The following is an 18317-nucleotide window of genomic DNA, read 5'->3' as shown; positions in this document are numbered from 1 at the left end:
CACACCTGCGTTTCAATCGCTGTTGCCATGATATGTGTTAACGTTATGCGGGTTGCTATATGGGGTACCGTGGGATAGGGTTGATACAATGGAACGATTAATAATTTATTAATTATAAGTTAACGGTTGGTTTCGATAACGTGCCAGTTATAACATGGAATTGAATGTGAAAGTAAATTACCCTCTAAGTTACCAAGGACGAACAATATGTTTATATTTGTGTGTTGGGTATATAAGGGGCGGCTACTTGTATGTGAGACTCATATCAGCACTATGAAGTTTAAGGTTTCATCTATCGTGTTGTGCGTGGCTTTGGTGGTGGGTGGTAGTTTGGGTCAGGATGCAAGTACCACCACGAAACCATCAACTACTAAACCATCAACTACTAAACCATCGACAAGCAAACCCACAACTATGGAAAATGACGTAACAAAAGGTAAACAATCAACTTTGTTTCGCGTGAATAAGTTTGTTTTTATTTAAATATTTGCAACCCACTGTGAGTTGCTTCTTATAAGTTCACCAGCCAAACTTTTTAACCGAATTCTCTTTCTTTTATCTTAGCGCGTTATGGGTCTGTCGTTTTGTTGTTAATGTACATTGCATGTTTGACATCTAATGTAATATATTCATAACTTAAACTGTTTGTTTATCTTTGAATACAAATCGGGTTAATTCTAGTTCAGAATACTTGCCTCTTATGACGTAATAATGGATGATTATTTGATAACAAAACCCATTCACAGGAAACAAAGAATGTGGAATTGATGACGCCAAGAAGCAAGAGGCATGGGACGCTTGGTGGCGCGAATTCAATCTTTGGAAATCAGCGTTTCAAAAATCTCAAATGTTGTACGGCGGTTCGTATGTTAATGGGGGGTACGGTCAAAAACCAAGCTATAGCGGCCAATATGGTGGTCAATATGGTGGCCAATATGGCGGCCAATATGGCGGCCAATATGGTGGTCAATATGGCGGCTATGGCTGGCCCAACCAGGAGTCAAAGAGCGCAATTGACCAAATCTCTATGGGGTTTAACTTTGTTGATAAAGTTGATGAAAGCGACCTTTATGCCGGCGGGGTTGAGGTGCTCGAATCCGCGATGGCTCGACTGCGCATGGGGTTTGATATGCGACATGTCGCTAATGACATCATAGAGCAATTGTGGATTAACAATGGCGAGATGCGGAAAAGTGCTGAAACCAAGGCTGTGTTGAAGGAAGTACTTTGTCGTATTTTGAACAGTCCTAAGAAAGAAGAAGCGATCGCCATGATGAAGGAATGGTCGGATGAGATTAAAAGTCAGGGGAGGGCCAACTTGAATGTTGTTCTTGATAAAATTATTCGCAAGTCCATTCTATATGCATTGGAGGGCCAACAGTTCGGGAAGCTCATGGAGAAAATTTTCGTGGATAAAGCTGACATGCCGAGGTTGCTCACCAAGCGAATATTTGAGGTGGTTGGACTTGATGGGGCCAAGCAAGCTTTCACCGAGTTTTCCGTGGAAATCATCGCAAATTACATGAAGAGTCAAGCTGAAGATATGCGGATGATGGTACAAGGTTTTATTGATAAAATAAACGGCACAGCTAGCATGGACACCATCCATATACTTATAGCGGTTCGCAACTTAACCGGGGAATTCACGCACCAAGTTGTTGACAATATGGTGGACGTTCTTAACGACCCGACATCGGTGACGGCGCCGGGCAAGAAAGTGATGCACATGATAGAAGATCTCATCAAGTTTGATAAATCTGGAAACTTCACGGCCGACCTAAAGAAATACCTCGCCCCCGGTTCAAGGACCCCAATATCTGGCTTCCCCCTCAAAGCCTTGCTGTTCCTCATTCAACCTGAACGGGAGAATTGCGACCTGGCAAGCTTGTTAAAGGACACCCCGAAGCCAACAACACCTCAGATGCCTCAATACCCGGCATGGCAGGGATACCAAAGCTATCAACCCCAGTACAAGCCAAACTATCAACAACAACAACAACAACAACAACGGCCTTACTATCAACAACAACCAAACTATCAACAGCCACAACAGCCGTACTACCAGAAGCCTTCATACCAAGGCTACCAAAAGCCACAACAACCCGCTAATGGTGGTTATGGTGGTTGGTGATCGAATGTACAAACACCAGTAGTTGAATATATACAACAGAAACATTATACCCACTGTATATGTTATGTTTATTGTAAATAAAATATACTAGTCGTATTCGTGTGGTTTTCGTCACGGGAATTCACCAAAATAAAGAATATACGTAAGCCACTTGTAAGTAAATGGAAATAGCAAAATAATGATGTCACAATATATTAGTATTAACGCTTTAAGCAAAGGCGGCTCGCACCAGCTGATCACGCCTTGATTGCTCCGCGCATAAAACGCCTCTTCTACAAAGTTACCACGTTTCAGTTTAGATGAAGTTGGTTCCACACCAGGTTACAAGTTGGAAGGTTTAAAGTTTATGGCAAGACTTGAGTTAAATGATGATAATTAGAACGTTAATGCGGCATTACATCAATTATTGTATTATAGACAGTAATGATATGTTTTACTTTAGTTATACATTAAAATATAGAAAATAATATTAACCAAAAGTTGGGCATTTCGTATGAAACTACGAATTATATTATAAGTTCACTATTTTAGGGGTCGCGACGGTTTTTTATTACGTCACAATATGCGTCATACGTAATGTTACGTCACAAACACTGCACTCATATGGTCGTTTTATTTTTATGATATGTTCAAAACATGGCACGTGACGTCACAGAGGATCAAGCGGGCTACGGTGCAAAGAATAAAGGTAAATTATGACGTAATAATATTCCAAATATAAACATATTGTTCGTCCTTGGTAACTTAGAGGGTAATTTACTTTCACATTCAATTCCATGTTATAACTGGCACGTTATCGAAACCAACCGTTAACTTATAATTAATAAATTATTAATCGTTCCATTGTATCAACCCTATCCCACGGTACCCCATATAGCAACCCGCATAACGTTAACACATATCATGGCAACAGCGATTAACCTATATATGATAGACACACTCGATAACCACACGAACATGTACAGTGGGTATAATGTTTCTGTTGTATATATTCAACTACTGGTGTTTGTACATTCGCTCACCAACCACCATAACCACCATTAGCGGGTTGTTGTGGCTTTTGGTAGCCTTGGTATGAAGGCTTCTGGTAGTACGGCTGTTGTGGCTGTTGTTGATATTGTGGCCGTTGTTGTTGTTGTTGTTGTTGATAGTTTGGCTTGTACTGGGGTTGATAGCTTTGGTATCCCTGCCATGCCGGGTATTGAGGCATCTGAGGTGTTGTTAGCTTCGGGGTGTCCTTTAACAAACTTGCCAGGTCGCAATTCTCCCGTTCAGGTTGAATGAGGAACAGCAAGGCTTTGAGGGGGAAGCCAGATATTGGGGTCCTTGAACCGGGGGCGAGGTATTTCTTTAAGTCGGCCGTGAAGTTTCCTTCTTTGTCTTTTTTAACGAGATCTCTCATCAAATGCGCGGCTGACATGCCAAGTTCTGTTGTGGATGTCGGGTCGTTAAGAACGTCCACCATATTGTCTACAACCTGGTGCGTGAATTCCCCGGTTAAGTTGCGGACACCTACGAGTATGTGTATCGTTCCCCAACTTGCTGTGCCGTTTATTTTATTAATAAATCCTTGTACCATCATCCGCATATCTTCAGCTTGACTCTTCATGTAATTTGCGATGATTTCCACGGAAAACTCGGTGAAAGCTTGCTTGGCCCCATCAAGTCCAACCACCTCAAATATTCGCTTGGTGAGCAACCTCGGCATGTCAGCTTTATCCACGAAAATTTTCTCCATGAGCTTCCCGAACTGTTGGCCCTCCAATGCATATAGAATGGACTTGCGAATAATTTTATCAAGAACAACATTCAAGTTGGCCCTCCCCTGACTTTTAATCTCATCCGACCATTCCTTCATCATGGCGATCGCTTCTTCTTTCTTAGGACTGTTCAAAATACGACAAAGTACTTCCTTCAACACAGCCTTGGTTTCAGCACTTTTCCGCATCTCGCCATTGTTAATCCACAATTGCTCTATGATGTCATTAGCGACATGTCGCATATCAAACCCCATGCGCAGTCGAGCCATCGCGGATTCGAGCACCTCAACCCCGCCAGTATAAAGGTCGCTTTCATCAACGTTATCAACAAAGTTAAACCCCATAGAGATTTGGTCAATTGCGCTCTTTGACTCCTGGTTGGGCCAGCCATAGCCGCCATATTGACCACCATATTGGCCGCCATATTGGCCGCCATATTGACCACCATATTGGCCACCATATTGACCACCATATTGGCCGCTATAGCTTGGTTTTTGACCGTACCCCCCATTAACATACGAACCGCCGTACAACATTTGAGATTTTTGAAACGCTGATTTCCAAAGATTGAATTCGCGCCACCAAGCGTCCCACGCCTCTTGCTTCTTGGCGTCATCAATTCCACATTCTTTGTTTTCTGTGAATGGGTTTTGTTATCAAATAATCATCCATTATTACGTCATAAGAGGCAAGTATTCTGAACTAGAATTAACCCGATTTGTATTCAAAGATAAACAAAAAAACAAAACCTTATAAGAAGCAACTCACAGTGGGTTGCAAATATTTAAATAAAAACAAACTTATTCACGCGAAACAAAGTTGATTGTTTACCTTTTGTTACGTCATTTTCCATAGTTGTGGGTTTGCTTGTCGATGGTTTAGTAGTTGATGGTTTAGTAGTTGATGGTTTCGTGGTGGTACTTACATCCTGACCCAAACTACCACCCACCACCAAAGCCACGCACAACACGATAGATGAAACCTTAAACTTCATAGTGCTGATATGAGTCTCACATACAAGTAGCCGCCCCTTATATACCCAGCACACAAATATAAACATATTGTTTGTCCTTGGTAACTTATGGGGTAATTTACTTTCACATTCAATTCCATGTTATAACTGGCACGTTATCGAAACCAACCGTTAACTTATAATTAATAAATTATTAATCCCCTATTGTAACAACCCTATATATATATATAGCAATAACCATACACTTTTAGAATCTACATAACAAAGGCGATTGTTAGACTCTATTATGAACAAGCCCTATTATGACGTTTTTTTTTTTGTTTTTTTTTTTTTTATTTTTTTTTTTTTATTATTATAATAAAAAGGCGCAACAGCACAGTTGGTTGAAAATACACAGCAGCAAATAGAAAATACGATGTATATAATTGACTTTTAAAAGTTACTCCATTTTAAGTTATGCACATCTTTCTTATTTTTGCTTTTTGCTATTATCCATTCTTCGTTTTTCATTCTGTTTACATCACTTAAGAACATGTGCAATTTCGGTTCATTCTTTGCTACTTTAGAGCGGTATACACAAAAGCGAGCACATAGTAATAAGCAAGAAACTATCGGGTTATCACTCACACCAAAAAGAAAATGCTCATCTTGAAATACAAAAGGGGTGCGTAAAGTGGCACATATCCAGTCGGAAACTTCTTTCCAGAATAAAATTACTTTAGGGCATGTGCAGAAAATATGATGCACTGTTTCCAGTGCACTCTCACAAAAAACGCATTGGCCTGAGTCAACAATTCCGAATTTGAATAGTTTATCATTTGTTATTATCGCCAGGTTGTTTACTTTTATTTGGAATGAGCGGAATTTTGTTTTTAAGGTACAGAAGTAATTGGTTTTGTATATTTTTTTCCAATCAGGGTCGATACCTAGTAACGTGGCCCACGTTTGGCCCCGTTTATTTGTCTGCTCGCAGGATATATTCACTAATGTCTTATATAGATGTTTGGTGTTATGGCAGTCCATCACCGTTTTTAGCAGTTTTTCGGGGTATTCTCTATATTCTGTTTGATTTGCTGGAGGCGATTCCTCCCTGTCCCATTCGTCCGGGATAGCTTTTATAAGCCGGTTGTAGCTCCAAAAATCTGTCTCCTTATATGGGACCTTCCATTTTTTTATTATTTCGTTGTATCCCATGTATTCGCCTTTTTCGTTAATAAGGTCATGATAGGAGGAGATGCCATGAGTTAAAAACTGTTCGATTAAAAAGCTTTGTTGTTTCGTTTTAATTTTTGGGTTTAACCACAATAGCCGTGGGTCCGTACGGTAGTCCGAAATTATCCCTTTCTTAAACAATCGCCGCAGTAGAATTACTGATTTGTGTAAGGCGCGCAGTGGGAATATGCGCCGAAAGTCGGCACAGCCATCTCTCATTGGTGATAACATAGCGACGGTCATGATGTTTTGGTCGACAAACTCTTTTTCTATTAATTTCCAGGGAGCGTGGTAATTTGGGTCTAGTACGTTTCTTATCCATCGTAGGTTCAGTGTTAAAAGATATGTTTCGATGTCGATCATACCAGCCCCGCCTCTTTCTATGTCTGTGCACATTTTTGTACGATTTATCTTTTCCCACTTAGATTTCCAGATGAAACGAAATAGTTTCTGTTTTAATTTGTTAATAAACGTCTGCGGTGGTATTTCGGGTAAGACTGTAAGTTTGTAGGTGAGGATGGGAATGATGAGGGATTTTATGACCGTTATTTTCCCGAGAAGCGTCAGTGCACGACTAGTCCAAATGTTTAAACGAATGTCGACTTTTTTTATGATAGTGGCGGAGTTAAGCGTGAAGATTCTTTTACTTTGCATTTCCAGTGGAATGACAACCCCGAGATATGTTATTTGATCATTAGGCCATGCGAGACCTTCATTGCCCATTGGGCGCATTGTACAATTCCGTTTCGTTCCTACGTAGAATGCGTTTGATTTATTCAGATTAGTCACAGAGCCCGAGGCATGACCAAAACGTCGCAGTATTTGGAAAATTAGATTAAAATCCTGTAGATTGCCCCTCGTGTATATTACCGTATCGTCGGCCAGTAGAGAGAGCTTTGTTTCATGACTATTAATATTTATACCTTGAAAGGGTGATGCTCGTAGCTCGATCGCCAGCATTTCTATAGCCATAACGAACAGAGTAGGAGACAGAGGGTCGCCTTGCCGGACACCCCTGCGTATATCAAAATACTTCGACACATACCCGTTGTTTGTGACAGCACATTTTGGCGCATCGTACACTGTCCGAATCCACTTTATAATTCTACTACCGAATCCAAATGCTTTTAACGTTTCGATTATATATTCCCAGCTTATTGTATCAAAGGCCTTATACATGTCTACTGAAATAATAGCTCCCGGTATCTGTTTTAGGTCGCAGTACTCAATCATATTAAACATGAGCCGAATATTATCTCCGATATATCGTCCATTTATGAAACCGTTCTGGTCCTTGTGGATCAGATCGTCTAAGAAGCATTTCATGCGGTTGTTTATTACTTTTGAGATAATTTTATAATCTGAATTTAGAAGGGTTATCGGTCTGTAGTTTGTCGCATAGTGTGGGTCCTTGTCTTTTTTCTGTACAAGTGTAATGACACCTTGTGTTTGGGTTGTGGATAAAATACCTGTTTTTTCCGAGAATTGAACGGCTTGCATGAATACGGGTTTTAATGTCGGCCAGAACGCTTTGTAAAATTCGATAGGAAGGCCGTCGTTGCCTGGTGATTTATTGTTCCGCATTGAATTAATTGCGAATAAGCACTCTTTTTGTGTAACTTCGGTTTCAAGCACCATACTTTGCTCTGGGGTCAAGCGAGGCGGGGAAAGGCTTGCGAGATGAGCAGCGATTTGTTTAGTATTCCAATTTGTGCGATTTGGCTCATATAGTTCCTGGTAAAAGTTTGCTAGTTCCGCTATTATTGCCGATTGGTTTGTTATTTCCCAGTTATCGCTTTTAAGTCTAAAGATAGTATTTTTCTCTCTGCGTATTCTTTCCAGGTTTAGGAAGTATTTTGTGCTTCTTTCTCCCTTCTCGGTCCAAAGCGCCCTACTCCTCACGATTGCGCCCATGGTCCGCTTTTCTACTAAGGTATTAAGCATGTTCTTTTGAGCTTCCCTTTGTTGTAAAAGTTCCGTCGACGGGTTGATTATACTCGTTATTTCGGATTCCGTTTTTTTAATTTTATTTTCAATCTCTTTTTGTTCAGCTTTAAGAGCTCGTGTCTTTTCCGCGCAAAATTTGATTGTTACTCCTCTCAGATGGCATTTTAACGCATCCCACCTCAGCGTCGGCTTAAACTGTTGCGGGGGGTTAAATGTACAAAATTCTTTAATTTCTGCCTTAATCATTTTTATGTAGCGAACATCAGATAACACAGTCGAGTTCAGTTTCCAAGTACCCCTACCTCGTGGGTTAGGATCAAGCATAACCTCAAATGTAGCGACGCAATGATCTGACTTTACGCCGGGAACTATGGACGCAGCACGCAGTTTTGATAGGACGAGTTTGGAGACTAAAAAGTAATCAATTCTACTAGCGGCGTATGGGTTGTTTTGGATGCGCGTGAAAACCTTTAGACCAGGATTATTAAATCTGAGTGGGTCTGAAAGGTTATGAGCAGTCATATTGGTTGTTAAAACGCGGTGGGAGTTTTTGTTTCGAAGGGTTGGGATGTTTCTGTCTAGCGCAGGATTTATCGTTACATTGAAATCTCCTCCTATTATAGTAGCTCCGGTATATTGGGTAATAAGCAGCTTTTGAAATAGGTCCTCGAAAAACTGAGGTTCATCCCTATTGGGGCCGTATATGTTTGTGATGGTTAATATCGTGCCGTTAATCTTTATCGTTGCCATTAACCACCGTCCGATAGGATCCGCAGCGTGGGTAAGCACTTCATATGACAGTCTTTTGTTAAAGAGTATTGCTACCCCCCTACTGTTATTGGTACCGTTGGCCCACAGAATTTCCCCTTGCCATTCCATTTCCCAAAGTTTTTGTTTCTCTCTCGAGCAATGCGTTTCTTGTAAAAAAGTTATACAGTATCGTTTGTTTTGTAAATAGCGAAAAATAGTTTTACGTTTTTTATCATTTCTTAGACCAGCTACATTAAAGGTTGCAAAATTTACAGTCATTGGAAAGTTGTTATTAAAGTTTTCTAACACCAATATCCACATCGTATTCATATTCAAAGCCACAGCTACATTTAAATGGTGCTTGCGGTTCTATTTCTTTGATATACCTTTTTCCGCAATCGCAGTGGATTAGGCGACATTTGCATTTAGCGTTAGTGCAAGCTTTACTTAAGGGTTTACCAAGAAAAACGTTAAATTGGTTGCATTTACAATGTGTGGAGTACCTTTGGCAGTTCGCACATTCGTATGTTCCATCTTCCAATCTGTATTCTGGTTGTACCGTTTTACAGCACGGCATCAATAGCATAGTTTCCTTGCATACTGGGCATGCAGTTGATTCACTATCGAAGCTTGTGAGGAATAGGTCGCTTCCACAGCACACTTTGGATATCAAAAATTCGTTGCTGCAGCTCCAGCAGAAGTAGCTTTCGGTTTGTTCTGTGGTGAGTCCTTCCATATTGCACTTTGGGCAGTTTACCGGTAGTTTTTTTTCACTGACGCTAGCCGACTTGACTCTAGTGTTTCTTTGGTCATCAGGGCTGGGATAAGCTCTCTTGATTCGAGCAGCGGTTGTTTCGCTCTCCATAGCAGTTGACGCCTCCTGCGAGTCACGCGCTACCTGCGGCAGCGTGCTGGCGTTCTTATCTCTGACGTCAGGTAGCCTCGCACTGGCTGTCGGAGTATTCAGCTTCAGGCCGGACTCTTGCTCGAGCGTGGCAGTTTCGAGACGAGGGAAGTCGCTTTTTCTCTGTTTGCAGTCTGCTTGTTTGTGACCAGGTTTTGAGCAATATTTGCATGTAATCTTTTGGCCAAAGTATGAGACATAAAACTCAAGATTGTTAACTACGATATAACTGGGAATCGGGTTTTTTTCCACATCTTCTCTTTTCATTGTTATGTATCTGACTCCGGTCTTGAACCCATCTTTATCTATTTTGTGAGTGCTTTTAATTGGTTTGCCATATTCCTTTTCAATGTGTTCCAGCAGCGTTTTCTCAGGAAAGGGTATTGGAACCCATCCTATTACTACATTTACAATGTCGGATTCGTACAGTCGAAGGCCGTAAATTTCGTTTACTGTAGTTAACTTTTCGAACAGATCCAGAACATTCTGCCTGGTAACACAGGTGACATCCACTTTGTTACCTTTCATTGCTGCAATGCCAGCTATTCTGTTTTTTGTAAAACCTGCTTCTTTTAACAGAAATATTATCTCGCTTCTTGACATTAGCTTGTTCGTTCTAAACATAAGGCATGTTGGTCTTTTAAACACTATTCCTGGTGTATTAGCTGCCACCATCTGAGCGAAGCTGGCCCTTTCAGGTGCTGCCCTTGCGGACAACCGTCCGCTAGCCATACTAAACGTGAATGCCCTATTATGACGTCATACACGACTTTGACCCTACTACTCCGCATCGCCAACTAACGGTCGCAATTTTAGAAACGTGAAGATCGTGACGTCACAATGCGATAACAAATCACTACAATTAAGCTGTAACACCCACGACGTCATAATTTTGATTATGGGCTCATAATGTGCGAAACATGACGTCACATGTATCACATACCAGATCACGTGACATGTTGAAATGACCAAACAAACAAACAACATACGTCACAATGCGAATATTCTAGAATGTTTTATTTATTGTTTAACAGCGTCGAAATGTCAATGATATAAAAATATGACGTCACAAAATATCTGTAGGTTTTCTATCGTTACCTTTAGCATTAAGTCTGCAAGGCTCGCACCAGCTGATCACGCGTTGATTGCTCCGCGCATAAAACGCCTCTTCTACAAAGTTACCACGTTTCAGTTTAGATGAAGTTGGTTCCACACCAGGTTACAAGTTGGAAGGTTTAAGGTTAATGGCAAGACTTGAGTTAAGTATTAGGCCTAGGTGTTATGTTATTGTGTTAATATTGTAGTATAGCATAATTTATGATATACTATTATCGTATTATATTACTAAAACATCATTGTACAAAATATATTATGATCAGTTAAAAGTTTTGTACCTTGCGTATGGAACTGCGTCTTATATTAGGTTCACGTTGTCAGGAGTCGCAATGGTTCTTTATTACGTCATAATCGCTGCGTTCGCATGTTAGTTTACCGCTCACGTTACTGTTACGTCATAGTGTTTTTACGTTATCGCTCGATCACGTGATTGCGACGTCACAATGCGGTTTATTCCACGCGTGCGTTTCGCGATGTTTTTCATGGGGCCCCATGCGCGTTTTGCGTCGACGCAAGGCACATTACTTGTATATTCTAATTATATTTGCGCTATGAGCGCGAAGCAAGAAGATCAAAGAATTGGTTAAGTATAAATCACAATTGGTTAAGTATAAATCACAATTGGTTAAGTATAAATCACAATTGGTAAAGTATAAATCACAATTGGTTAAGTATAAATCACAATTGGTTAAGTATAAATCACAATTGGCATTATTACGTACATAAGCTTTTTTCTAGAAACATCGACGATGTGACGTCACGAAGTGGTGATGACGCAACAGAAGAACCCACTTCGTAAGTTCATTGTTTCGTTACAATCTGAATTGTTTATTTTAATAGTTGTCTGTTACAGAACATGGTATGTGACGTCACAGAGGATCAAACAGACCATGGCGTAAAGATGGAATGAAGGTAATTATGACGTAATAATATACAAACCGATGTTTAACGATTATATTGTTGCAGAAAAGTCAGCGAATAAAACTGCCGAAGAAAAGCGCAAGGTATTGTATATTATCATTGTTTATTATTAGCGTTATTGCTAAACGTTAACAATTAAACTAATAGGTTTAGAACATAATTAATCGTTTGTTGAACTCGTGACAAATACTTTGAACGATACAGTTGTTCTGTGACGTAACTATTACGTTTGTTTTGCAGATGAAGAACAAAGACGAAGACGCCGATAAAGGATACACGGTTTGAGGTTTGAGGTTTGAGTATTATAAGTATGAGTTGTGTGTTGTATGTGTGTCTTGTCTGCGCTGCTGTATTCATATTCTGCTGGACCTAATGTTGCCAGCTATTTTTAGTCAGTCACTACTATAGTGCATTTTGCATGTCTATGAAATATATGCAATGAAACTATGGCGAACATCTTGCTGGATCAGATTTTGTTGTTGTACACTCTATTGGGTACTTCGTCTACAAAGGTCGAACCCTTCAGCGATTCTGTATTGTCCTGATCGCTTGGTGAGAACGCTATGTTGGTACACAAATACTCGAGTAATATTAACACGCAGTATAATATGCGCATAAATATAATCCTAATAATTTTAACCCTAATTTTGTATTTAAACGTCATGTAGCGTGATTGGGACGATGGCCACGTCACAATTACGCTACGACGTCGATACGGTGGGTCAGAGCATTGTCATGACCCTGCGTTCGGTGCGGTTACGTCAGTTTTGATTGAGTTACTTAACGGTCAGGTTGTTGCGTGGACGTCGCCGCCAGTGATGCTACGCTAGATATTTAGGTCACTGTCAATGCGGTTCGTAACAACCTGATGCAGTTTCGTAACGGTCGATGCAGTGCGTAACATCCGGACGATATTATATTGTGTGAAGATACGACGAGAGTATCGCGGTACCAACATGGCGACTCACCTTTTGAATGGGACGTGCGGAACTGTTGTTGGCTTCGACTCTTTGCGGTCGGACATTCAATATGGTGTACACTGCAGATGATTATCCTTCAGGATTTGAACCATATTTTATTTGTAGATGTTTCAATGATTATGTCCGCGTTAATTACTTTTTGACCGCGTCCCCTTTTTGTATGATTGAGCTGTTGTGTTTGTTGCATGTTTGGCACATGTACGTCGCTGCACTCGTCGTATTATTTTTTTTTGTTGGTGTGTTCCTTGTTGTGCGCATTGATGTGCGTCGTTGTATTATTTTTGTCTATGGGGTTTCTTTAACCTGCGTGGACAGTAACATCCCGCAAGGGTTTCTCACCAGAGTAGAAACCCACTACCATTGGCTGGGGGCTTGTCGTGCCGTAGTGGCTTTCCACCAACGCCAGCCACATAAACTATGAAGGTATTTTAATCCTGTTTTTATTTTCCAGACTTCACTTTCAACTTAACTTGTAGATGTATTTGTCGAACACTTGTGGCGCTGTCAAACAATTAAACATTCTAGAACACTCGCATTGTTACGTATGTTGTTGTTGTTTGTTTAGTCATTCTCGCGAATCGTTATTTATATAATGGTTGGTGACGTCATCTAGGTAGTGGGTCACGTGATCAGTTGTTTGATGCGTGATGTCACTTTTCGTACACTTCGCGTTTCCAAAACAGCGTCCGTTAGGTGGCAGTGCTGAGTAATATGGTGAGATCGCTTATGACGTCATAGTAGGGTTTGTTACTCACAATCGCCACTGTTACGTAGATTCTGAATCTAAAACTATGGTCACAGATTAATATTGTAACGATCATCAGTTACGTGATTGTGACGTCAGTATGTGTGTTGTTTAAATACTGGATAATATTCATATGTGACGTAATAAAACATTAGCATTGTGACGTAACAGGCATGCATAGTGACGTATATTTCACTGCCAAGTAATGTTCACAACGGTTGATGTTTAAACTTGGTGTTAGAAATGCGTGGGAAAGACTGAATACGAGTGAATAGTTTGTTGTTATAATTATCGTCGTGTGTAAGATTAACAAACATAATAGAACATTTTGTTCTTGGGTGTCTAGTGCATGGTGGCGCCGGTTTCTATGTAAGAACGACGACTTACAAGTAGGGGTGTCGCCATCGCGGGCTGTTCGTTAAATAATCAATTAAAACTATATCCGGCTGCAGCTTTTATTTGAGTGGTTTGCTAATAATGGACAAGTGGTATAGGAAGCTATTACATTGTATAGATGCATTAGAAATATCGGGTATTCACTTATTGGGTGTGGTGGTGTTTCACAACATACCGACTACGTCATACATCAACTACGTCATACCAACCACGTCATAAAACACTTTATAAGCTAAGCAATATACTCCCACTTCCACATAATTGACTTGGTTACTTAGGAAAAAACATACATCTATGAAATCCCCATACAATATAATGTCGCATGTTTTACAAAGTAATGTTCTTATCCGTATGTGTGGTGCAGGCGCCTTAAGTAATATATTGCTAAATATCCATAATTGTCATGCGCCATTACACCATGTTTACACCTTATACAACAAAACTGCAATACTATCCCCACCTTAACATAAAACTTATAAAACACCCAAATCAATATCTTTACTAATTTAATCGAGCGTTGTTAATTGTTAATAACAACATCGGGAAATATGGGATATAGGTGCTAACGATGTCCCATCTTACCCCACACCAATACAGACCCCCCCCCCATATATATAACAGCACCTTAATATTTGTTTTCCCACGCGCGTCGCTCTCCTACTATCAACCAAGTTATTAAGATTTCTATGCCTTCCTTGTTGGTGAGTTGATCATTAACCCACCACACGTGTGCTTGGGCGACAAAGCTTCCGTTGTGACTTATTTGCTTTTCACATACACAGGTGCTGAGACACGCGCGATGGTTTATAACCGCGCCTTTGTTCGTCGATTGTTTAAGCTGATGGCGACGGTCGCGAGCCACGATTGTGACGTGATGGAAACGATTAAGAAACGGAGTTGGAATGTTTATCAACGACTACCGTGGGATGTGTGTTTGGACAAGGGAAGGCGAAATAAGCTGTGCATATGTTGGCTTTATGATGGATGGGTGGCGAACGTGCTTTGTATACGGTTGACCAACTTATATTAAAGTTTCATTTACATAAGGATTATAACCAGGGGGGGTTGGTATAATAAACATATTGTCCTATAACGCTGTGATGGTGGACACAGCTTTGGGGGGGGGATCAAACGACGCGACCGCTATTTTAACTATGGATAAATTGCTGACATCACAAACAAGCCATTGTTACGTCATAAGCGTGTTTATTTCACGACCGGCACAGCGAGGATAGAACAATGCAAAGAAATATAAGAACAAACTACGCGGTGCATATTGGGGTGTTAAAAATAATAATAAGGCAACTGGCGTGGAGTCACAGTAGGTACAATATAATAGGGGAATGCCGGGGCGGATTAACATGCGTTGTGACTGTGTGTGTGTTGGTTGCATTAAGTTGCATACAACACGTTAAATATCACGCATTAACATTTGGTATTGTAACTTGTAAAGGCTACAATATTTGGTAAAAGTGGTCGCTTTGGTTTCTAAATTCCCTCCTGGTTCACTTTGCGAATCCGCCCCTTTATAAGATTTCTATAACCCCCAAGGGCGCCACACAGTGGTTGGTTTGTTGGGTTGGTTGTTAAATGGTTTTCCTTGAATGGGGGAAGGGGGACTCGAACCCGAGGACCAAACTCCGGAATCGCTACTACTAGTATGGGGGGTCGGGGGAGAGTAGCAGTCAGTCACGTGGTTGGTGACGTCATCATCCGATGACGTGGGTGAGGGTATACGACGTATAAATGACGTAGATGATATAGGTGAAATAGGGGTTGGTGGGAACGTTAGGGTTGGGGTAAGTGGGATTTGGTAGGGGTGAGGGGGTTTCCCGGGCATGAGAATGGGCCGACGGTCGAATTCTGCTGAGTAATGTTGCGTAGGATGATGCTGCGGTTTCTTGCGTTCAACCGGGTTATGTTTGTCCGCTAGATGTCCCAAGAACTGCGTGCGGAAATGCAAGGGAACGTCGCTACGATTCAACATGGTTGTGATGTCACATTGGGAGTATTCGGTCATTGAAGATTTTGTGTCGTCATCAGAATCGTCATAATCACTGGTGCGTGAAAGAGAGAGGATACCTTGAGAAGAAGGTTAAGTTTAATTCTCTTCTATTTTTACAATATCAATATTCATTAATATTACGAACAAATTTATATTAACAACAAAACAACATTCGTTATAACATGCATGGATAAATTCAATGAAAAAGCATTTGGATAAAAGTTTGGCTGTTAAACCTTATAAGAAGCAACTCACAGTGGGTTGCAAATATTTAAATAAAACGAACGAATATAAAACTTTGTCTAAAGTAAATCTGTCATGACGTAACACATGGTATAATTATGACGTAACACACGGTATGATTATGACGTAACACACCTGCATCAATAGGCTTGCCTTGTTGTAACGACTTCAAATATCGAACCGTCATTTCTAGAATATCCGCTTTTTCCAATTTGTTTGGTCGCGACTGCAATAATTGTGACGTTAGATATGCGTATTATTACGTAACAAAATTAAGATAAAATGCAACAATAATGCTATATGACGTCACAGAGGAATAATTGTTTACCTCTTCAGCGACGGCGGTGAGAACAATCGACTTCAAATCTTCCAAACATTTGTTGATTCGTTCGCGTCGCTTCTTCTCCATAATTGGTTTGTTTGTCTGGAAAGAATCGAATATTTAACTTTGGCTGAATCGACTAATGACATTCGACTTGCTACCACGCTACCCACACATTACTTAAACGTGCGGAACATTAAACTTCCCAACTTTCACGTTGTTGATGGTTAATACCATGGTTGTTTTCAGCCGTTCGTGTCTCACGTTACAACAAATACAAGTTCAAACATAAGATTCGTTCTACACCATTGGATTAATCATAACCTTGTCCATATATAACTACATAAACACACCCCCTCACACAAGCGACATCTTATACACACCCACCTTTCGCCGTAACTCCGCTTCAGTCATTCTTCGTTCAACAGGCATGATTGTGACGTAATAATCCCGACTGTGATGTAACAACATATGTACCGAGTGGTGGCTGCGTCGTCTTATAAACCCCCCAACACGCGCGCGCCTTTTTCGTGCGTCTTCTTATCTTCTGCTCCTGTCACACGTCACAATGTATGGGTCAAAAGAAAAAAAGCAATCGCGATACGCGCGTATCTGTCGCGTGTTACCGATTGATAAGTATGACGTAACAATCGAACTTGTGAAATGATATACAACAACACGATATCGATGTTTGTTTAACACCAACGTGTGCAATAACATGTATTATATATGTTACCATGCATGGGGTATATACACCACAGGTTACTGTAGGCGAGCCCTAAGCCACACCGACCCAGCGCATGTATATCCACATGTTACTATATAGGCTTGCTTTATATTTGCCGTGTAAGGTTCGAACGTAAAGTAGATGTTTCCAATCATTGCACACAAACACGCAAACCGATGAACGACCAGCCAATGCATTGTGATGTTACATTTGGGAAATATGTGTCGCGTGTTGGTGGATACGTGTCACGTGGTGTAAATACAACAACAATCTTGTGTAGGTCGTTATTCATCTACTAGTGTGACATTTCAAACCATATTCACATACGTTGTAACTTGTTATAACGACTGTTGTTACCACGCGAGGATAAATTAGTAATTGACCATAAACGACAGAAGCCGAAGCGTTCACCCCTGCTATATATGAATACGTATATAAGCGAATCCATGTTCAATTATTAGATGCAATATTTTTTATATGTTTATTATTCAATAATATCATATGTTAATCAACAACTACCATTGTTGCCAGACACATACCATTGTGACGTCACATAAGAAAGATAAGTAACTTTCGCGTTGAAATCTCGATGCATCGCGATTTAGCTGTCAGCAACGTAACAATTGGTCGATTGTGGTTTGTTGGGTAATTGTGACGTTTCAAATGCCATTGTCACGTTCGGATGAGGCGGAATAGCAAAACCGCGATTAACCGCTATTGTTCCAAAGCTTCGACAGCGATTGTTAAGTTGCGACGTCGGTTGGCGGGCTGGGGGGGAAGCGGCGGATGAAAGAGTCACGTGATCGCGCAGATGTCGCGAATTTACGATCGGAAACGAAATTTACGAGAATTTGTTGTCGCGCTGCAGGATGACAATCGGTACTTGTGACGCAATAATGATGTGGAACAATCATTGCTTTTATGATGTCATAGAGGGGTTTGTGACGTAATAACCGTGCACTGAGTGTTAACAATGGCGACCATTTCACGCGACAACCGTTACATAAGCCCACACCAGTTATATTTTACAAATGTAGAAACAAAACACCCGTGTTATAAATAATCTTATTCCGCCATGTGAGGATAAATAAGTTAAATTCTCCTTTCGTTCAAAGCCATCCTCCCCATGCTTACCAACCAACCATACAATACAGTCTAGCAATGCTCCAGCCACTCACATAGATG

At 40.6% G+C, this 18317-nt stretch overlaps 4 protein-coding genes across 4 annotated transcripts; 1 reads left to right on the top strand and 3 right to left on the bottom strand.

The window, feature by feature from the left end:
* The first annotated feature begins 37 nt into the window (after positions 1 to 37).
* On the top strand, positions 38 to 2227 carry LOC149741047 (uncharacterized). The gene is made up of 2 exons (XM_089886753.1): positions 38 to 436; positions 747 to 2227. The coding sequence occupies exons 1-2, from the start codon at positions 208 to 210 to the stop codon at positions 2129 to 2131; spliced, it is 1614 nt and encodes a 537-aa protein (XP_089742879.1). The 5' UTR covers positions 38 to 207; the 3' UTR covers positions 2132 to 2227.
* A 498-nt stretch (positions 2228 to 2725) lies between these two features.
* On the bottom strand, positions 2726 to 5090 carry LOC149741046 (uncharacterized). The gene is made up of 2 exons (XM_089886762.1): positions 4723 to 5090; positions 2726 to 4528 (listed from the first exon to the last, which is right to left on the bottom strand). Exons 1-2 carry the CDS (start codon positions 4949 to 4951, stop codon positions 3150 to 3152), a joined length of 1608 nt encoding a protein of 535 aa, XP_089742888.1. The 5' UTR covers positions 4952 to 5090; the 3' UTR covers positions 2726 to 3149.
* A 3975-nt stretch (positions 5091 to 9065) lies between these two features.
* LOC149741045 (uncharacterized) lies at positions 9066 to 10427 on the bottom strand. Its single transcript, XM_089886814.1, has one exon. It carries the CDS (start codon positions 10407 to 10409, stop codon positions 9066 to 9068), a length of 1344 nt encoding a protein of 447 aa, XP_089742940.1. The 5' UTR covers positions 10410 to 10427.
* A 4594-nt stretch (positions 10428 to 15021) lies between these two features.
* Positions 15022 to 16934, bottom strand: LOC149741044 (transcription factor HES-4-B-like). Its single transcript, XM_089884689.1, has 4 exons — positions 16793 to 16934; positions 16412 to 16507; positions 16219 to 16309; positions 15022 to 15917 (listed from the first exon to the last, which is right to left on the bottom strand). The coding sequence occupies exons 1-4, from the start codon at positions 16874 to 16876 to the stop codon at positions 15373 to 15375; spliced, it is 816 nt and encodes a 271-aa protein (XP_089740815.1). The 5' UTR covers positions 16877 to 16934; the 3' UTR covers positions 15022 to 15372.
* Between the last annotated feature and the right edge of the window lie 1383 nt (positions 16935 to 18317).

This window comes from Ciona robusta, chromosome 1, assembly GCF_009617815.1.
Source record: "Ciona robusta chromosome 1, ASM961781v2".
NCBI lineage: Eukaryota > Metazoa > Chordata > Ascidiacea > Phlebobranchia > Cionidae > Ciona > Ciona robusta.
This window is presented reverse-complemented; position numbering and strand designations above follow the sequence as displayed.